Source organism: Lepus europaeus, chromosome 14 (genome assembly GCF_033115175.1).
Source record: "Lepus europaeus isolate LE1 chromosome 14, mLepTim1.pri, whole genome shotgun sequence".
In the NCBI taxonomy this organism is placed as follows: Eukaryota; Metazoa; Chordata; class Mammalia; order Lagomorpha; family Leporidae; genus Lepus; species Lepus europaeus.
Genome location: NC_084840.1, coordinates 60246559 through 60269381, shown reverse-complemented (window position 1 = coordinate 60269381; position 22823 = coordinate 60246559). Strand labels below are relative to the sequence as shown.

General features: G+C 36.8%; 2 protein-coding genes across 4 annotated transcripts in view; one reads left to right on the top strand and one right to left on the bottom strand.

Annotated features, from left to right (window-relative positions):
* The window catches only part of GPR137B (G protein-coupled receptor 137B), a 54765-nt gene extending 46954 nt beyond the window's left edge, over positions 1-7811 (top strand). Inside the window, 1 exon segment of the mRNA XM_062210695.1 lies at positions 1341-7811. Within this exon segment, the coding sequence (XP_062066679.1) occupies positions 1341-1452 (112 nt within the window). The 3' untranslated portion in view covers positions 1453-7811.
* Positions 7812-8745: 934 nt separating this feature from the next.
* ERO1B (endoplasmic reticulum oxidoreductase 1 beta) overlaps positions 8746-22823 on the bottom strand; it is a 68179-nt gene continuing 54101 nt past the window's right edge. For 2 of the 3 annotated variants that reach the window (XM_062210693.1, XM_062210694.1), the window contains 8 exons: positions 21719-21745; positions 19057-19149; positions 18689-18935; positions 17159-17228; positions 14497-14583; positions 13543-13676; positions 11578-11634; positions 8746-9068 (listed from right to left, as the gene is read on the bottom strand). In XM_062210693.1, coding sequence (XP_062066677.1) covers positions 9053-9068; positions 11578-11634; positions 13543-13676; positions 14497-14583; positions 17159-17228; positions 18689-18935; positions 19057-19149; positions 21719-21745 — 731 coding nt within the window. In that variant the 3' untranslated portion in view covers positions 8746-9052. Of the gene's footprint in view, positions 9069-11361; positions 11635-13542; positions 13677-14496; positions 14584-17158; positions 17229-18688; positions 18936-19056; positions 19150-21718; positions 21746-22823 lie in introns of all 3 variants that reach the window. The other variant, XR_009867934.1, reaches the window with a different exon arrangement.

Here is a 22823-nt window from a genome sequence, read left to right as displayed (position 1 = left end):
CGGTGCGCTGGCTGTAGCGGCCATTTTGGGGGTGAACCAACGGAAAAAGGAAGACCTTTCTCTCTGTCTCTCTCTCTCTCTCTCTGTGTAACTCTGCCTGTCCAAAAAAAAAACTTTTTCCTCTTGGGGGAGAAGTAATAAAAGAAAAATTTAACTTTTTATAACTATAGTCAAAGTCCTTAGAAACCCCTTGAAGAGCTCTGAAAAGAGCACTTGTTTTGGGGGCAGGAGAACTGAAGAAGAGCTGGGAGACCACATTGTGTTTCTGGTGGACCAGGGAGGATGGGCTGGTAGTCAGGAAAAAAAGACCACCCAACCCCGGGCCAATGAGACTGAAGGACACCATCAGCAAGGGGGCCAGTGAACAAGGACCACCTCAGAGGTCAGGCAGATTCTGAGTTCACCCCTTCCCTAAAAGTCTTCTCTTACCCAGCTACTCCATCGCATTTCCTGTCCACTCTTTGCCATACCATGCTGCAGCAGGCCTACCCCCTCACCTGCCAGGGGGCATTTGAGAGCTGAGAGAGTCCTCACCACCTCCAGGTCCACATAGAGGACAATGATAAACAACTGGCAAGTACTGAGTGCCAATTACAAGTATTAGATGTGGTTCTAAGCACTTCACAGGTACTAATTTACTTTGTCCCCACAGCAGCCCAACAAGATTGCTACTGATAATACCCCCAATCTCCAGATGTGGAAATTGAGGTACAGAAGTTATTTGCCTAGACACACAGATAGTGAACTATACTCTTTAGGATTAAAAAACAATTTGTTGCCAAAATATGTGCATGGTGTGACTGATTTAAGGTTCTAGTAGTACCACACTTCTGGGCTCTATAAAGTGTTCAGTAGAACTCTTTTTTGGGAGTAGGCTTCTAGGGACATGCTTAGCACTGTTTTGTGGGAAAAGGCACAAAGAACTTTGGGATTATCTACATTTAAGAGAAAATCCCAACCTCTGTCCTTAATGAATTGTATATTGAAAACTTGTTCTCAAACTGTACTTTATGTGTTTTTTTTTTGGGGGGGGGGAGGTGCAAACTGTTGAAATCTGTACTTAGCATAGAGTTGGTCCTTTGTATATAAAGTTAAACTAAAAATGAACCATAATGAAGAAGGGAATGGGAGAGGGAGTAGGAGGTGGGACGGGAGTCAGGGTAGGAGGGCAGGTATGGGGGAAAGAACCACTATTTTCCTAAAGTTGTACCTATGAAAAATGCATTCATTAAATAAAAGCTTTTTTAATAAGAGAATCCCAGTTCTATCTACAAACCAGCTGTATCAGGCATAGTATAATGTTTCAAGCCACTGAATTTTTTTTTTTTTTTCTTTTTCAGTTTTGCTCCAGACTACTTTGATTGGGGACAACAAACGAACAGCTTCCTGGCACAAGTAGGAACTTTGCATCAAGACTCCACTTTGGATCCTGACAAACCAAGCCATGGGTAGCATCGGTTAACAATTTTATGGAAGATTCCTCAGCTGAAAAGCTTCAGAAAGGCAAACTTCATGACAACTGAACGTTTAGGGCACATTTCCTTAAGACACAAGACTTAATGTTTATTTGTTATAAGTTTCTAATGGCTCCATAGGACTAAGCAATAATTTAGATTGATAAACCCTTATGTTAGTACTAAAAAGTGAGCCTGTTTCAATGGGTATAATTTAAACTTTTTAAAGAAAACCTGTACTTTTATAAAGATCTATTTTATATAACTTAAAATAATAGTGCTAAAGTATACTAGAGTTTTTCCTTGAGAATGTTATTACAATGTATGTTGTAGTTTGCACAGACTTTTATGCATAATTCACTTTAAAAGTATAGATGATATGGTCTAACAGTTTTTAAGGCTTTTGGACTAAAGTATTCCTCCAATCCTTACCTCTGAAGGTCACTTAGATTTAGAGTTCCACATCGGTTGACTCCTAAATACAGCTGAAATCCAGAAAGCTAATTGCAACTCCAATGTTGAAAGTTAAAATGAAATGGAGTAATAATAGACTATAAGGTAACTAGCTCTGTAGAGTTTCTGTAAGGTCTGGTAGCTGGTCCTTCAAAGAATCTCTCTCCTTTAATTTAAAAAAAAAATTTTTTTAAACTTGAGAGGTAGAGAGGAAGGGATATCGAGAGTACTCTGACCTACTGGTTCACTCTCCAACTGCAGAAGCTAAAGCTGGGAGCCAAGAACTCAATCCAGGTCTCCTATGTGTGTGGCAAGAATCTAATCACTTGAGCCATTACCACTGCCTCCCAGGGTTCACATTAGCAACTGGTTTCTGGAGCTGGAGCCAGGCAGTGTGATGTCCCAACCAGCATCTTAACAGCTAGGCCAAGTACCTACCCCAAAGCATCTCTTAAATTCTGCCAAAAGTCTCGTACTTTGTTTGAATCAGGCACTAATGTATACACTGCAATAACAAGTTGATAATGTTAAGAATGTACCTGACTTATACTATTAAACCTCTCCTGCTATATTCATAGATTTTGCACAGTTTTTTCAGCCCAATAAAAATCTGCTATTCATTACCTCAGGATTACAGCATTATACCTTTCCCAACTCACCGAATGTTCATTACATTCAAAGAAAAAATGAAGTTCCAAACAAGGCACTAACAGTAAATGCCTCTAGTCTGTGAACCAAAAAAAAAAAAAGGCTATATGGAATCTTAATAGTGTTTTCTGTAATTTCCAACCATATTTATGATAATGATTTTTAAATGACTATATAAACAGCTTTTGGAAGCTGCCTGTTTAAAATGTCAGTAACTTTGCAGTATTCTTTAGCATAATGCCTATGTCTTAGCCATGTAGAGGGGCATGTTCCAGACAATTGCTTTGATGTCATCTTTCATTCAAGTGAAAAACATGTCATGAAATACTACTACCCAGAACAAAAGTGCTGTTCTGAAACCTCCACTGTGTAAGTCTAAAGCCATAAAACCCTGCCTACCAGAAGGTTAGATGCTCTGATTTTCCACAACAGATAAAGATCTAAAGGAAGTACTATTACCAAAGAGAAGGTGCCATACTGCCTTGCTTTAGGAAATCTCATCTTGAGACACAGGGAAGGAACTTGAATTAACATGTCTGACGTACATGATGTACCTTATTTCAAATGTCTTGCTTTCCATTTTGGTCTTCAGGAATAATTGATCTCTGGGCATTGATTTCACAGAGACAGAGACCAGACAACATCTATCATTTTGATGATGTTTAAAACTGGGATCTCAAGTTTCAAGAGTCATGGTTGGGCTCTTCAATTGTATAGAAGATCTTTACTCTGCATAACCCCAGGTAACAATATTCTTGCCTTTCAGTACATGGAAATGTGTGGGTCACACACCATTTAACAGTAACTTGAAAAATTCTACACTGAAGCGAAACCTGCACTGATTTTTCAGGTTGCCTTAAAATAAGTGATTATTATAAGTAAAACGTTATTGTGATTATATCATCTCTATCACTAATACTTGGGAGAATTTAAAGGCCGTCTCAACACATGCTTTAAACTCTTTTAAATGATCTCTTCAAAAAGTTCTGCAGTCTTTCAGTTAGGTCAGCTAAGGGCAGATAATTTTTAAAAGAATGATTAGACTCTTAAGTGATATAATTACACACATCCTATATACATGGTTTATAATTCTGTTATTAGCGGGAAAATTGAAATGCTCAGCATTAACTGATAAAAGCTACAATTCACTTTGATTAAAAAACCAACATAGTATTTATTTGAACTATTGATTTATTGTAAAAATAAATATGTTCTAAGTGCCTATTCTCCTCCTCCCTCCCAGTTTAAAAACTAATGCTAAAATACCTCAGTGTTGTACACATATTAAATATAAAAAACTAGACTGTGTCAAAGTACTTTTATCTGATAGTAAACATTCAAATATAACACGTGAAATGTCAGAAAAGGGTGAAAAGAAAAACAATTTCCCTTCATCTTCTCCATTTACTTGTTCTGCTAGGTACACTAGCAAAACTTCTCCTTATGTAGAATATTAAACACTAAGAGGTAAAGGAATGGTAACTATTGGTTCTGAAATAACCAAACATCCTCTTGTTTAAAAGGAAAACAAAATTCCAATCATTTGGAAGTTAAATATGTAGAGGGAGGGCAGTCACTGAAAACGCTGAACCCTTATTTACCTAAGTCTGATGCAGCATTGAAAGGCTGCAGGTGAATGTTTCTGTGTAACTGTTTCAAAGTTTGTGTGTCACTACTGGAATAGATATCCACCTCTGCAGGTGACTGTCTTCAGAATTCCAACTGATTTGTTTAGATGCTGTTTTTCCTTTGTACAATGAACTTGTTAGAACAGATGATTAAAACATCTGAGTATGTTCAATACTGTTGTGGACTTAGGAAGTTTTGATTACAGTATATGCATCAATCATAGTTATGCCAACTTTTTTTTTAAAAAATATTTATTTGAAAGAGAGAGAGAGATCCTCCATCCACTGGTTTACTAGCCGAATGGCTGCAACAGCCAGGGCTGGGCCAGACCGAAGCCAGGGTCATCCTTCATGTCTCCCACATGGGTGCAGGGATCCAAGCTCTTGAGCTATCGTCTGCTGCTTTCGCAGGCATATTGGCAAGGAGCCAGATTAGAAGTGGAGCAGCCAGTGTTGCAGGCAGCAGTTTAATCTGCTACGCCACAACACCAGACCCCTCGGCCACATTCTTAATAGCTGTACTGATTGCCACACTCAGCTGCATTCACCTGGCACACTCAGTAGTGCCTCCCCAGATTTCTTCTTTCACCAGAATCTAAGACAACTGCTCTTGGTTGGACATAGTGTTGGGCCAACACTAAATTGCCAACACCAAACCCACATTAAGAGGAAAGGAGTAACATTTTTCAAGTGTTGTGAGAAAAAGATATTTACTAGTGGCTATTACTAGAATACTGCTTTTATGTTTTAATAGTACAGGTAGACTTACATTAGAACTAAATGAGTCTAAATATCTGAAACTTTATCGAGATTTCCAACTAAACTTTACTATAAAAAATATAGTATCCTACATTCAGTTTAGATTGTTGCATGATATATAGACTGGTATAGGTCTGATCAGACACTTGTAATATTACCATTTTTTATCCTGTGTAAGAATTTTATTAAAACCATTTCTAACTGTGCATAAATGCTACTTAAGACTTCTTATAGGTCTAAATGGAGAAGCTGTTGGAAAGGATCAGGATAAAATAGTGGAATTCTTCCCATCAAAGACTGAATCATAAATTGGTTAACATTGAGAAAACATTGACTTAAAAAGTGAGGATAACAGAGTAAAAATTTTTTATTATGAGCTAGACACCAGATTGGGGACTTGTCACAGGTCTGTGGATCCTAGTCTATAAACTCGGGAATACCCAGGTATTAACCCTACTCTTGGCAGGGCTACACAGAGAGTCCTTGAACCAAAGAATCAAAACACCCAAAGTCCCCTGGGGATGTGTCCCCAACCTTCAGCTGTGTCAGATCCTCAATACCTCCAAGTTCCTCTGGGCCAGGGTACTGAAACTGGGTTCATTCTGTATGGAGTTCACAGACTGGCTGCCTATGTCATCATGTGTGGGTTCAAGGTTCTCAAATCCAAAACCAGTGACTTAATAGCTCCTAATGCCATCTACCTGGTTCCTCTATTCCTTGAACTGTCTAGGCCTTGCCCTCTATTTTCTCAGATACTGATTAATACCTTGCCAATATTAACTTACGTCCAAAATCTACTCTTTTGGACCTTGGCTGCCTTACCACTCAAAAGTATTCGAATTTTTATATCCAGATTTGTCTGCTCCTGAACCTTTTTAGCATAGTCTTAACTGGAGATCACACATCTACTCTCCCTTCAGCTACATATGTCTCTTTATCCTATATGATCCTCAAATTTTGTGCTGCCCCTTCCAAACACATACCTTTTTAAAAACTGATCTACAACAGTCCTCCCAGTCTCTTTGCAGTCCCAAGTCATGGTGCTCCTTGAAGGCATTAAGTGATATCTAAAAAGCATGTTTTTGCATAAATAATGCTTTACCAGGGCCATTAAGCTTGTGTAACTGTTTTTAGTGTGCTACCCCCTTGAATTCATTAGCCCAGAGTCTGGGCTTCAGGTGTGCAGATTTAAGACCTGTCAAGGTAGTAGCCCACCCACCCATTTGGAAATACATTGTATGAAGGAAGTCACAGGGTGAGTAAAATACCACAGCTTTTCTTTTTAAGTGCTGACTCCTCCCTGACCAACAGATGTTAGGGGAGAACTTTGCCCATGACAGCCTAAAGGCCCTGTCAAGAAGACACCTTCGCCACCGTGAGTCAGGATTATTTTTTGGCCATTTCTTTTGTATTGAATGTTTTTTGAGTGCATTCTTATCATTAACTAGATATAATCTAGTTAGGTTATAAAGTATGTAGGTTATATGATGGCAGGGATATTTGCTTTGTTCACTGATATTTTCCCAGCTTCTAGAACAGTGAATGAATAGTCAAATCCTGTTCTTCGGTAGATTTTTTTTTTTTTCTTGACAGGCAGAGTGGACAGTGAGAGAGAGAGAGAGAGAGAAAGGTCTTCCTTTTGCCGTTGGTTCACCCTCCAATGGCTGCCGCGGCCAGAGCACCGCGCTGATCCGAAGGCAGGAGCCAGGTGCTTATCCTGGTCTCCCATGGGGTGCAGGGCCCAAGGACTTGGGCCATCTTCCACTGCACTCCCGGGCCACAGCAGAGAGCTGGCCTGGAAGAGGGGCAACCGGGACAGAATCTGTTGCCCCGACCGGGACTAGAACCCGGTGTGCCGGCGCCACAAGGCAGAGGATTAGTCTGTTGAGCCACGGCGCTGGCCCAACCCTACTCTTAATAATAGACAAAAAACATTAATTTTTTTAAAATCTATCAGAATGGCTAAATCCAACATTTTAATAATGGTGAGGTTGTGGATAAACAGGTACTGTCATAAATTTCAAATGGTAGGTGAACCAGTAACTACTATATGAAGGACAATATGTCAGTATCATTCAAAAGTTATAAAATGCACATTTCTATAGGTACATATTTATGTCAATGTGAAATGATACATGAACAAGGTCTGGAAACAATTCAGCTGCCCATTAATAGTGGACTGGATAGTCCAGCTCTCTGCTATGGCCCGGGAAGGCAGTAGAGGATGGCCCAAGTGCTTGGGCACCTGCACCCGCATGGGAGACCAGGAGGAAGCACCTGGCTGCTGACTTCGGATAGGCGCAGTGCGCTGGTTGCAGCGCGCTGCCCGTAGAGACCATTTGGGGGGTGAACCAATGGAAAAGGAAGATCTTTCTGTCTCTCTCTCTCTCACTGTCCAACTCTGCCTGTCAAAAAAAATAGTGGACTGGATAAATGACAGCACATCCATATAGTGGTATACTAAACAGTCACTAAACACTGAGGAAACTATCAAGTGACATGTGAAGGCTGCCAAAAAATATTAAGTAGAAAACAAGCAAATGGTATCTACTTAATCCACTTTTTGTAAAAAAATGAGACAAGAAGTAAGACTTTCCAATTGTATATGTTGTTATATGCCTAAAAAAAGTGTGGACAGAAGTATGAGAACCCAAGAACAGGGTATTTAAGGTGAAGGGGTGTATGTGTGCAGCATGGGAAGTTGGGCCAAAGACAGAAGGAAGACATTTGCTGTATAACTTTTTATCCCTTTTTGTTTTTTAACCATGTGAATGTATTACCTATTCAAAAAATTAAATAAAATAAGCATATTTTAAAAGCCTTGTGATGCAATACAAATCAAAAGATGCCTAAAGCCCCCACTTTTTAGTTGAATCAGAAATAGGCAACTTCAGGCCGGCGCCGCGGCTCACTAGGCTAATCCTCCGCCTTGCGGCGCCGGCACACTGGGTTCTAGTCCCGGTCAGGGCACCAATCCTGTCCCGGTTGCCCCTCTTCCAGGCCAGCTCTCTGCTGTGGCCAGGGAGTGCAGTGGAGGATGGCCCAAGTGCTTTGGCTCTGCACCCCATGGGAGACCAGGAGAAGCACCTGGCTCCTGCCATCGGATCAGCGCGGTGCGTCGGCCACAGCGCGCCTACCGCGGCGGCCATTGGAGGGTGAACCAACGGCAAAAGGAAGACCTTTCTCTCTGTCTCTCTCTCACTGTCCACTCTGCCTGTCAAATAAATAAATAAATAAATAAATAAAAGAAATAGGCAACTTCAGAAATGACACAAAATGGAGCAAATTATGAGTACAGGCTCCAGAGTCAGATTTTCTAGTCTCAAATTCCAGTTCCACAACCCACAGTTTCTGACTATGGAAAAATTAGTTAGCTTCTCTCATCCTCTGTTTTCTTTATAAAAAGTTTGAAAAATGGAAAAATGGTGAAAAATTGGTGAAAAAAATTGTTGAAATCCATGCATCATTTTGTCATAATACTCATTTCTCTTGAACTTCTTGAAGACCCCTTGTGTACATGGATTTCAAAATTTTTGCACCAAATAAACTTACCTTTTTATCTTCCACTTACTTTCCACAAAGAACCCTCATATTGTACTTTACCTACAAGCACTGTTGTGAAGACTAAATGATGTCTGAAAAGCACTTCACAGTGTCTGCCATACTTGTCATTACGTTGGAAGAAGCAACCCCAGACTACCTAAAAATATTTCCTCCCTCTCCTCAAATTACAGTCAAATCGTCATATCATAAAAGAAACTCTTATACTAAAGGGGGGGGGGGGGAGAAACAGACAGAAAAAATGGCAGAAACATGTACTTTAATTCACATTTTCCAGAATCTGGCAGGTACAACAGCAAATTATTTGGAATTTTGTTCAAATCAAAGGTACACCTGTAGATACTACTTAAAATAAAGTACATATAGGTTTGTGTGTTTTGTACCAAATAATTTTCATGATACCATGCACCTAATCTGTATGTTTTTTGGTGAATAGCTACAGTTTCTGCAAATACTTCAGTTTGCAAACTTCTGAGAGGTTTACTGTGAACTGTTCCCAAATTTCCAGCCGAAGGCAATGCTGATGAAGACCAAAATAGCTGTTCTTTCTTACATACAATGGCACCTGGGCAAAGTTGAAAAACATAGCACAGTGTCTTATATGCACACAGATTACAAATATTAAGTAATTCACTATGTTAAATGTCTAAATGTTTTTACATCAAATTTCAAAACTAAAACCAGTGCTATCTTGTCTGATTCTCATCATAATCTAAGAATCAAAGCAGCAGAAGCATTCAGAGTTTACCAATATTTATAGTTTGTCTAATTTACACAGATACCACTTAAACAAAAAGTAAACTCATGCCATTGAAGGAAGGAATATTTTCTTTTTCTTCTTTTTCATTACTTCATCAGCTGGTACAATCATTTCTGTCAGTTATATTATTAAGTGTGGGATTTTTAAATTAGGTGATGAGATAAAGACAAAATGCCAAGAGGTACTCACCAGCCCAGCATTTTCACAATGCAACAGTACTCTAGTATTTCACAACAAAAGGCATGGTAACTGTCCAATATCTAGCATAAGGACGGTAAAATGTCACCAGGCTCATGAAACAAAGATTCCTACAGTTATACATTTAAGAAATACACACATATACAAAAATGTAGGTCACCCCAACCTAATTTGTGATAAATTTCAGCTTAAGAATTTATTTTCTTAATAGTGAAAAAATTAAATTTCCTAGAACACACTCTAATATACCCTTTTTCCTAAGCTTGAAACAAATCAGAGCAAGGAAAAAAACAATAAATGGAAATGACCAAGGATTTTCTCTAGTAAACAGTTTAACAGCCTTTCTCTTTATGAAGGAATATGAAGTAACACTACCAAAAAGTTCTTTAACTTTACAGTAATAAAAGACAAAGTGCAAAATTTTCACATTTTCTACAACTCTGAATGAACACTAAAAACAATTCTGTTTAATTACTAGCAAGATTGCTTGGTCACATTTTAGAAAGTTTGCCGTAAGGTCCCCTCCTCCACCATCACTACTTACAAACCTTGGAAAGAAAAGAAAAAGTGGAGGAAGTTCCAATCAAGCCAGCCATTTAAAAATTTAATTTAACAAAAACATACCAACAACAAAATCTCAAGTTTAAGAAGGTTAGAAAATAGGTGACAAAAAATAACTCCAGTGAGAACTTACACCCCCACCTATATCCCTCCAAGGGATAGTTAAGTATTTAAAAGAGGGGTGAGCTAACTAAATAAAATTTAAAATACATCACTAAATCATCAATGAACACATTTCAGACTTTGGCAGGATAAGATGTGGGTTTTAAGAGCACTTATTATTTACTTCAGAGAAGACTGAAGAATCCAAGGAGAAACTCTTGATTTTGTACCCGTGTTTTACATAAATGCAGTCTTTCAAATTAATCACTTATCTGCTGATGTCGTTTTAAAAAAATCAAAAATTTTTTAAAAATACTGTTTAAAGATTTAAATTCCGAGTTTAGAAAATGACAGTTTGGGATTTATGAGTCATCTTGTTACGAGTCACACAAAGTACCATCAAAATACAGTTAACTAAATATGAGAAGAGGAGAGCAAGCTTAAAGGAGGCTTGACCAAATCTACATGCTGGACTATCCTACCAAAGAAAATTACACTGAGAGAGGATTGCATAGGCAGTATTCTAAAGTTAAATTCTTTACAAATGTTTCAAATGTTTACCATTACTTAACATAGCAAATTTTATGTGTGTATAATGTTTTTAACTGGCATTATAAATTCATATAATTCCATTCAAATTTTAACAAGAAGTAACCTGTTAAGTATTTATGCAATTTTTCTTTCCTTAAAGCAACTGATAATTTCTAAAATTTGGGTAGGAACAAAAAGGCAAAATGGAAAGAAGGTGATTTGTAATTTCTAAATAAAAGAGTATGCCTGAGCCAGCTCACTGCACACACATGAAATGTAGCTGACTCAGCATCTTTACGAAAGCAGGGCTTACCCAAAACAAAACAGTAAGAGCAACACAAAAAATCTTAAAACCAATGAAATTAAAGTCCCAGGAAATCGTAAGGAACTTCTGTAACTATTCTTTGAGAGGGCCATTCAATATGTTGACTGCTCCATATTATAAAAGGTGACACTCACAGAGCAAGGCAAGGATAAAAGCAATATTAAAAAAATCACTGGTAAGTCTTTGTCACTGATAACAGCCCTAAGCAACATCTGGTTCCCTAGTTCTCCTTTTTCCATAACAAACTGTGTTATGAGGATAGAGAGTCATTTGACAACTGGAAATAAGGGATACTCAATAAAAACAAAACCAATTATAAACTAATAAACTATTCAACAGGTGGAAACACACGAAAATAAACACAGAATTAGTATAACTTACATGTTTTAAAGTATATACTTCATTTATAAATATCTCTAATTGACAGTAATCTATTGAGAATCATAAATATTCAAGTGAGCATTTGAATTTTCTCTTTAAGAGTTCAGAAGTCTTGAAGTCTTAGAAGATTAGTCTCTTTCTGCTGAATGTCCAAGACTAAAAGGCTTCACAAAGTCACTTTATGTCTCTAATCAGACATATAAAAGCCTTTATTACCTACTGTGCTGAAGTAAGACTTTAAAATTTTGTAACTCTCGTATACTAGTAGAAAGCCTGCAGAAGAAAAAGAAAGTGTGTTAGTAAGTACAGTAAATGATGCAGGCATATGTCAAATTATCAGTATTGTTATATGGTCTCTAATTTGAAAGCAAAATCTAAAAAAAGAAGTAAACAATACTGAACGGTGAAGCTTTCCATTTTTAAGTGAGTATGCTCTAATTTCTTCAAGATTGACAAAAGAAAGCAGTGGTTCTTTGGTCTTGCTTTAAAAGGGAAAAGGAAGCCAGTTATTGTTATCAACAGATTCTAGATTAATGATAGGAAAAGTGATAATCTGTAACAAAAAAAATTTTGAAGTGATTTGCATTTGATCTTTTAAATTCATTTTGCCCATTTCTCTTCAAGTGACCACTCTGCTTTCTTGTTGCTCCCTAAACACACTTTTACATTGTTAGTGCTCTAAGAGTAAAGACTATCTTCTGCCAAGTCCCTTCCTGTACCTTGTACTCATCCATGATTATTAACTGCCTAACATTCTGCCTATCTTGTGTTTGAAATCTCAGTCTACATAGTCATCTTTCAATATGGAGCAGCAACAGGTGGAATCTGTCAAGATGAGAAATGTATAACCAATATATTTTCACTGTCTCTTTTTAATTTAAAACATGTGAAGAAAGCATAAGGAATACTCTTATTACTCAGCCCTGTATTTTTTAAACTTGATTTTTTTTCTGCCCTTTCCCCAAGGTAGCATATTACCATTATCTGCTATTCTTTTCCTTCTATTTTGTATTCCTTAGTTGGTATTGCATGTATCTCTATAAATTAATTTTTGAAATCATTTCGGTATAAACAAAAAGGAAGCTACATGTCTATACACACACACGAGGTAGAAATCAGTGACAAAAAACTCCTTAGCTTAAGAAATAAAGAATAAAATGAAGGGTTTAATTTCTTTTTCTTTGGCCGGCACCGTGGCTCGCTAGGCTAATCCTCCACCTGTGGCACCAGCACCCTGGGTTCCAGTCCCGGTTGCTCCTCTTCCAGTCCAGCTCTCTGCTGTGGCCCAAGAGTACAGTGGAGGATGGCCCAAGTGCTTGGGCCCTGCACCAGCATGGGAGACCAGGGAGAAGCTCCTGGCTCCTGACTTTGGATCGGTGAAGCACACCAGCTGTAGCAGCCACTTGGGGGGGTGAACCAATGGAAAAGGAAGAACTGTCTCTCTCACTCTCTCTCTCTCACTGTCTAACTCTGCCTGTCAAAAAAAAAAAAATTCTTTTATCACTTTTTCAATCAACTAAATTTTCCTTCATCTACTACTATACTTGAACAAGTTATGCCCAGCTAAAAAGTAGTATAGAATATTTCTCTAAAAAATTGAGGAGGTAAACTGCTAAATATTAGCAATTGGAAATCATTAGTTTTTCTTATGACCTATAGTGAAACTAATTTTGTTAGCATTCATGCTAATCTAAGTAAAGTGAGTACAGGTATAACAAAATAATTATCTTTTTGTCAACAAAAGGACCTAAACTCTACTCTGGCACAGTGGATGATCTTTGTAGTTTGTTGAAACCCCAAAGGGAATCAAGTCTTCACTGTGAAAGTAGGTCTTGGGGCCAATGCTGTGACGTAGCGTGTGGGGCCGCTGGTTATGGTGCTGGTTTCCCATATGGGCACCAGTTTGAGTCCTGGCTGCTCCACTTCCCATCTAGCTCTCTGCTGTGGCCTGGGAAGGCAGTGGAGGATGACCCAGGTCCTTGTGCCACTGTACTCATGTGGGAGATCCAGGGGAAGCTCCTGGCTCCTGGCTTCGGATCAGTGCAGCTCTGGCTGTTGCAACCAATTGTGGGGGTAGCCATGGATGGAGGACCTCTCTCTCTCTCTCTCTGCTTCTCCTTCACTCTCTGTGTAACTCTGACTTTCAAATAAATAAATCTTTAAAAAAAAAGTGGGTCTTACCTTCCGAAAGCATTTAAAAGAGCAACTATTTCCTGTCGAGTGAGTTGGAAGCCTTTAGATGGACTATTCTCTGGAAGCTTTTGAATTTCTTTTTCAGAGAATAATATCTTCAGGGCAGTTCCTAAACCCTGAGTCTAAAGAAAAATACTAATAAGCTTAAAATTAACTTTACATAATAACTATTATAAAGGTTTAAAGGAATACACAGCTACTGTGATGACAGGAATTCATATGAACTAAACTTTTTAACAAAATGTTAAACTATGAAAAGTACAGTTTCTACTTCCTCACATGTTATACATATGATAGATTTAAGCTAACAAGGAAACCGGAATAGTATAACACTTACTGGACACATACACCATCCAAAATTATGAAAATGCCTTTTTTAAACATCACCAATAACATATTAGGACCACAATTAGATTTATAACCTTTACAGCGTTTTTTATAGCTCTTATCAATTCAAACCTCAGATTATTAGTGATTCCTACACATTATAATTACTCAAGTAGCAGCAGTGGAGAAAAATGAGATTAAAATATCAATCATTCTTAAACTAAAAATATACAGTAACAGGCTTTGCAGAACATTATTTGGTAATTATGTAGCAAATTAAATAAATTCAATGACCAAAATTTGATACTTAAATCTTTTTATATAATTACATTTTACCTTTTATTCATAAACACCAGCTTTATAAATGAATCTGAGATTATACTAGCAGATACAATAAAAGTAAAATTGACACAGAAAACAAAATCCATACACATGTATATCTATTAGAGTTTAATAATGCTTATTTTTTCATCAGTAAAGCAGAAAAATCACAATTTGGATCTGCCTATTTCTCAACTATAATGAAAAATGAGCACATCTTAATAAAAATTTTGAACTCAGTGAAAAAAAATATAAAGTTAGTAACAATTTCAGAAGAAAAGACAACAGACATACCTGTAATTTCCCCCATAATCTGCATTTATCACATCCAACACAGTCCATAATACGGGAGATATTCTTGAAATGTAACCGAAATTCTTCCTGGCAAGCAGCAAATATTTTCAGGTTAATTAGACTTTTAAAATTAAACTGCATTTGGTTGAACTAAGAAATAAAATTTTTGAAGTTTATTAATGTGTTTTCCAACAGTAAAAAATATTTGAACTTGGACAATATAAGTGTGGAACATAAAACAATGGACATTAATAAAACTTTGTAAGATTGATCCTGCATATTAATTTAAAAAGTTTTATTGAAGGGCTGTTTCTAGAGAAAGCACTAAAATATGCATTATGGGGATATAATAGTAAATGATCAAATGGTCTTGACATTTAAAAAACATTAATTAACTGCTGTTTGCAGTTATCTACATTCCATCAATAATAAATACATCTTTTATGTTTCATTTATTTTGATGTTTTGCTTTCTGTGAACCTAAATCAGAATACTATCCCTAGAACAATGATCAATTTTCATATCGCTCCTTAGTATCACATATCTGTCACAGGTGTCAATCCATGTTGATGATCACAGGCCTGTGCAGGGTGTATCAGTGACTCCCACATTAACTAGTGCCAGCTTCCTCAAAGATGCAGTGCCAGACTGATGGTTACTGCATCTCTGGCTTTTCCTACACAGGAGAAGCTCTTCTACCTGTAAGCATCTGTGCATGGCTTACTCTATCTTCAAAGCTAATGTCACTTTATCTGAGGACACAAATTAAGAGAACATTCCCTCATCTGTTTCAAAAGGAAAAATGTAGAAAATAAAATCATTTTGTTGAATGGAGTAAATATTTTATTGCATGGAATTGGAGGCAAGTAGCCTGAAATTGGCCATCAGAAGCCTTGTTCAGCTGTCTAAGGGATTAAAAGGAATCAGTATCTTGGCCAAAACAAAGACAACAGAAGTAGAATGTAAAAGCCTTTGCTCTCCACTCTTGGTTTAATGCATGGTCTTTGGGGCAGATGGAAAACGGAGTTAGGTTTTCCTTTACACACTCTTGAAAAATAGCAAAATTCCCAGCATCATGTGGTTGGAAGCTAGTCATGACCTTAGGCCTTATTCAGTCTTACTTTACTCATTTACAAAAATACACATAATTATAGTTGACCTGTCTTATACAGGGTGCTTTGAAGATCAAAAATATAATATCTGTGTAAATACTTAGAAAATAGGAAGTGTTATAAAAATTAACATTATATTCAGTGCAATAATAGCAATATATCTTTAACACAACTGTTAAACAAAACAATCCCCCAACACTAAAATGTAGTTTTGGTTAAATTCCTTATTTCATTTCAGAAATAAAAAGAAATTCTCATCAATGGAGAAACACTCAGTATTGATTTTTTAGTTATTGTGTTATATCTACCATCTAACACAAAGGTGTTTGAGAAATTTTTCAAATTTTAGAAATATTGTGTATGCAATAAATATTATTAAGTACCCCACAAAGTATGAGGCAATACCCTGCAATCAAATACATTAATGCTTCTCCAACAAAATGGAAGAAAATTGATAGAATATTTTTTTGTTTTGGAATTCTGCTTTCTATCTCTAATATCAGTTCAGCTCAGGCTTTTGCTAACAAATTGTATTGCATCAAACATGAGAAAATGTTTGTTTTTGGATTTCAGAATTGTTAGAAAAGATCATGAAGCTATATTAGAACAGTATTTGCCAGCCAGCTTCAAATATTTTATTATCATGTTAAGAGTACAATTTATTCCCCAATGTACTATAAGCAAATGAAAACAAAGAATTCCAGATATGAAGTTTGATAATGTTACTAAAACATATTCTCCTTCTGATATCACAGGTTAACAGGTAAGTTTTAGGTTTTCTATCAGTCCAAAAGTCCATCAAAAAAAAATAATAACTTAGGCTGGCGCCATGGCTCAACAGGCTAATCCTCCGCCTTGCGGCACCAGCACACCAGGTTCTAGTCCCGGTCGGGGCACCAGATTCTGTCCCGGTTGCCCCTCTTCCAGGCCAGCTCTCTGCTATGGCCAGGGAGTGCAGTGGAGGATGGCCCAAGTCCTTGGGCCCTGCACCCCATGGGAGACCAGGATAAGCACCTGGCTCCTGTCTTTGGATCAGCACAGCGCGCTGGCTGCAGCAGCCATTGGAGGGTGAACCAACAGCAAAAGGAAGACCTTTCTCTCTCTCTCTCTCACTGTCCACTCTGCCTGTCAAAAATAAAAATAATAATAATAACTTAAAAACTGTAACATTCCATAAAATAATCTTCAGAAAAATTAAGAATATTACTGCCTTCAAAGTGGCTAGCCACTGATATTTAGAAAGTTGCATTAAAACAAAATAAACAATTTTAACCTAACAAAACTTGCAAAATAATTCCTTTTAGAAACACATTTATAAAAGTTTAACACTTATTGGGCAGAATAATGACTGAGGATTGACTAAGAAGCTGGTCAAACTAGAAGAGAGAGGGAACTGAGAAAGAAGTATGGTGATGAATTTTTGGCCCACTTATAGAGAAATCCCATTAGATAAACCTCAAAAAGTTAGGACGATGGGAAAGAAGAGAATTTAGGTGAGTAAGATTAAAATACAACCAGTACAACCTACCCTTCAATCAAGAACGTTTTACCTTTAAAGATTTGGCTCCCTTTTTATCACCAGCAAACATGGATTTCTCATCAAAGTGCATAGGAAAAGACCTGAAGAAAAGACAATCGTATAATATGGTACAGACACACACACACACACACAAAAATCCAAGTACTTTCTAAGAGCCCTGCTAAAATCTTCTTTCCCTGCAAAAATTTAAAAATTAATGATTTAGGGGCCAGCGCTATGGCGCAGCAGGTTAAAGCCCTGGCCTGAAGTGCCGGCATCCAATATGGGCGCCGGTTCTAGTCCCAGCTGCTCCTCTTCCCATCCAGCTCTCTGCTATAGTCTGGGAAAGCAGTAGAAGATGGCCCAAGTCCTTTGGCCCTTGCACCCACGTGGGGGACTTGGAAGAAGCTCCTGGCTTCTGGCTTCGGATCGGTGCAGCCCCGGTCGTTGCGGCCATCTGGGGAGTGAACCAGCGGATGGAAGACATCTCTCTCTGTCTCTACCTCTCTCTGTAACTCTGTCTTTCAAATAAATTTTTTAAAAAAACTAATGATTTGTTCATGTGTAAGGTTTAGTAAGGTAGGAAGGTTGCAAACAGTTCACATATAAATTGTTTAATCAGAGACTAAAGCAAAATGCAGATGGCTTTCTAATTTATAAGACTGTTATGTTTTGTCTTTGGCCATACCATCCTGAATGCATCTGATATCATCCAATCTAAAAAGCTAGGCAGCATTGGGCCTGGTTAGTACTTGGATGGAAAATTGTAATGTTTTAAAGAAAGCATATGATGATATAAAAAATTTAAAACCTAAGTGAAAAATAGACATTCTTTTAAAATGTGATACATTATTTAAATACTTAATATTTTTCTTTTTAAAAAATTTATCTATTTTATTCAAAAGGCACAGCAACAGAAACAGTGAAAGACAGAAACATGGATAGAATAGAGACAGAGATCTTCCATCTGCTGGTTCGCTCCCCAAAAGCCCATCCAATGGCTGGGGTGGATGAGGTATAAGCCAGGAGCCTTGAACACCATATACTTGAGTTACTTAACGGGATGTGCCTTAGCAGGAAGCTGGATCAGAAGTGAATGTGCCAGGACTTGAACCCAAGTACTCTGATATGGGATGCCAGTATCCAGAATGGCATCTTAACCACTGAGCTGAACGCCTGCCCTCATATGCATTTTAACAACCTGTAAACTCAAACTTTATAGACCAAGCATATTTCAAAACAGTTATATTCTAGAAGGTAAGGTTAATGCTCCCTTATGTATCTACCATAATGCTAACATACATAATGATACTACCTAAATAACAACTGAAAGAATACAAAGTTATGAAATATTATAGCACTAAATTTTGATACTACACAAAATTTAAAGTTACATTTAAAATTATGGCCCAAACTCAAGTATCAAAGTTTCTACAACAACTTCTGATAATTTTACTTCTCAGTCCCCTTTTCCTAGCTTTTAGGAGCCAAGTTTTTGTTGTACTTCAAGTTCTACCTCATTTGAATAGAGAAGTTCAGGTACCTGACAGTTAATTCTTACTTTGTATCTTGAAAGATATTCAGTAGGAGGGTTTTTGTGTCAGCATCTTCTTCTACATTTCCAGTGTAAAGATCGACAATTGAGCGCTCAAAATATGGGGCTACCTTTGACAAAGCCCGAAGCTCAATTAAGTATAAAAAGTATAGATTCTTTAGCCTTCGTGGACCTTCTCCCTTGGTTTCCACAGGGTCAAAGCGTCGTTTAAATTCTTTGATATTAGGCCCCCAACTAGGTTTACCCCAAGTTTCTAAAAAGGAAGAGAAATACATTATTTTAGTAAATAGATTTTTTTTTGGTCTAGAGAAAATGTATCCCTTTCCCCCAAATTTTACACTAATAGCAAAATCTCTGCTTAAAAATCTGTTTACCTTCCAAAAGATAATTTGCACACAGATGTAAGTTGATACTAGCATGAAGTCCTGATATAAGTTTATAGAAGACTCTCTTCTCCAGACACAAACCTATGTTTTAAAAAATGAAAAAGAAATGATGCCCATTAGATAACAGATATATTGAATCAGAGGTACTCAGTACACAGGATTATTTTTTAAGATTAAAGGGTGGTGAAAATAAATCAAGAATAATATAAAAAGTTAGATTAGGATCCCCTCACTAGAAAACAAAGTAATATTCAGAATAGAGTTAACTGAATATGATGGGAACTTCATGTAAAACCAAATAGAACAGTTTGGCTACTACCAAAGGTAAAAACACAGGCAGCTGGAAAGTTCCCGTGTTACACAGAAGGCAACAGCACAGGCTGGTGTTTGTGAGTGTGGTGTCAGCTGACAACTTAATAAAACAACTATAAAGTCACAATTTTCATTTAACAATAGCTGTTTCTCCTTTTCTCTTTCCTGTATATGTTCCTTCTTAGAACTTATTTGGTAGTGGAGATTTATTAACCTCTTGCCTGGTAAATCTTTAATTCTATTTAACTGTATTTTCTACTTGTAAGATGCCAAAACTTGGAGAATAGACATTGAAGAGTTTTAACATACACCAAAAAAATGCATGTTGACCATTTACTATGTAAATAGAATCATACTATATGGAGTTCAGAATACAGTGAAAATTATTTTACGGAGCCTTCTTAACCCATACAGGCTTTTATTCAAAACTTAGGACAGAGGTCAAGATAATCCTTATCCTAGCCTATTCCTGCTTCCATTTAAAAGATTTTCCTTATAATAAGATTGGCACTTTGTGAATGTATTTAATGCCAGTAAGTGGTGAACTTAAAAATGGCTCAGGCGGAAAATTTTATGTTAGGTATATTTCACAATAAAATTTTTGGAAAGTAATAGTCTTTATGGAAAATTTAAAAATAAATAAAAATGGAGAAAGATTAGTTTCAAGAATCCACTAATGCAGAACAATTAGCTTTTTCCATCCATCACACAACATGTTTTCTGCTTGCTTGCTTTTTGTTTTTCCATGAGGAAAAATAGACTTCAGTAGTAGAAATTAAGATAGTCACGTTTTTATGCTTTTGGAAAAATTTTAAGAGTTCTTAAGTGGCTTATTTGCATTGTTTAAAGATCTTTTACTTTTTTATTTAATTTGAAAGGCAGAGAGAGAGAAAATGAGAGAGAGAGAGAGATATGTCCCATTCAGTGGTTCACTTCTCAAAGTCTTGCAACAGCCAGGACTGGGCCAGCCCAAATTCAGGAACCAGGAACTCAATAGGGGTCTTGTTTATTGGTAGCAGGGACACAAGATCTTGAGCCATCATCTGCTGCCCTCCCAGGCACATCAGCAGAGATTGGATTGGAAGAGGAGCAACTATACCACAGTGTTGGCCCCTCAATTAGAATTCTTACTAGATTATTTGAATTACTATGGATAATAATAATAATAATAATCAGTACTACTGAGGAGGGAGGGGTAGAAATCTATCGGGGTACTTCAAAAGTTGACAGAAAATCAGAATGAAAATAAGTTTATTTTGGTGCAGAAAATTTGAAAACCCATGCAGTTTTTATAATATACATTTTCTAATTTTTTGAAGAATAATTTTTTCCTCACACAAAAGGGCTATATTTACTGTAATAATAGGATGTGACATTTAGACATTGCTTATTGATTTCCAAAGGAGTTCTTATAGCTATTATCTATACTAACAATGTAGATAAGTGGGATTACTATTGCCACCCTTACACTCCAGATGAAGAAACTCAACCTAGAAAAGGTGGTCAGTTGCCTATAAACAGGATTGCTCCCTGGAACCATTTATCAATATTCAGGGACTGGCAACAGTGGGATACTGGAGTGGTGATACAGTGTTCCTAGAATCCAGTATTGCCCTGAATTTCATTCTTATCCTTCTTATCAATATTCAGAGTCCCTGTCTCTTGTAACCTAAATGCCACTTTCTACATTTTTTATCTTTAAAGTAGAGCTTAATATTTAAAGAAGTTAATCATCTTCTAAACAAGCTATTTTCAATACAACTCCAACAGCATTTGCCCAATAATGTTCACCTTACTAATGGCTGGTATATGCACATAGTTCACTAAAAACAAAGGGAAATCATGCTCATAAGATAACATGACCAATTAACAGACATAAAATAGTATTAACTACTTAGTTTAACCCTAAAAGGCCACAGCTATGGAATATCAATTTTCTCATTATCAGTGAACTTGTTTAACTTCCACTAATACATACTAACTTTCAGTTTCATAAACCATGGCAATTTGATAAGTTTTAAAAATATTCACATAACCAGTTATTAACCTAGGTTGTCAAGATCCTAAAACATTTCAGCTTTCCATTAATAATAACATTTTATATTTTCAACACTAGAAATATAAGAACATAAAAAGTATCTAGTACATTTCTGGCTGACCATAACCTCAAAATTTTCACATAATTTTATCCCAAAATTTAGCAATCTAAAGCATATATTATCTTCTTCCAAATACTGTCATAATAGTTGTCAAGGCAATACAGATGTAAAATTTACAAAAACATATCAATACTTTCTACAAAAAGCCAATAAATGTAAAACGCAGACATTAAGTTTACCTTCTAGCCACGTATAGAATGATTCTCCTAAAAAAAAAGGGGTGGGGGGAATTGAGTTAAAATATTTTAAATGGTAATGTATAAATACAGTTTATTAAAAAATTCTTATTATGTTATGGGGGGAAAAGCCATTGTAATCCATAAACTGTACTTTGGAAATTCATATTTACTAAATAAAAGTTTTTTAAAAATTTCTTATTATGACAGATTAATAAGTATCTGTAGATAGAAATGATCACTGCTTCAGGTAAAATGGAAAAGGGCATATGGTTCTAGAAAATAACATCTACAAGTAATTTCAGTAACTTGGGAGAACATCCTCACTATTAAAACTTTTGAGGGAACATTTCAGTCAAAATTATGTAAACCTTATTCACTGAACATTTAATTATCCAAAATCATGAGAGTAGTTTAACAATCTTTTTTTTTTTTTTTTTTTTTTGGACAGGCAGAGTGGACAGTGAGAGAGAGACAGAGAGAAAGGTCTTCCTTTACCGTTGGTTCACCCTCCAATGGCCGCCACACTGCGCTGATCCGATGGCAGGAGCCAGGTGCCTATCCTGGTCTCCCATGGGATGCAGGGCCCAAGGACTTGAGCCATCCTCCACTGCACTCCCTGGCCACAGCAGAGAGCTGGCCTGGAAGAGGGGCAACCGGGACAGAACCTGGTGCCCCGACCGGGACTAGAACCTGGTGTGCCGGCGCCGCAAGGCGGAGGATTAGCTAGTGAGCCACGGCGCCGGCCCAGTTTAACAATCTTAAATTTGCTTTCAATGAGAACAACTATAGTACTTCTAAAAAAGGTTGAGAGAAAAAGTAATTTACTATAAAAATCAAATTTTCCTAAGCCAATAAAACTATATGTTTCCTCAATTATATAACACTACTAAATTTTGAGAAATATTTTGAAATCTCTTAATTTAAATATGATTCTTCAGAAAAGTTAATGAATAAAATAAGGAAGACACTGATTTATCTGTATACTAGTGTCACAAGAAATGTTCTTGAGGTTGGGGAGATGTTGGTCAAAAGAAGCAAAATTTCAGTTAGACTGGAAAAGTTAAAGAGATCTATTGTACAAAACTGTGTCTGTGGTTAATAAAAG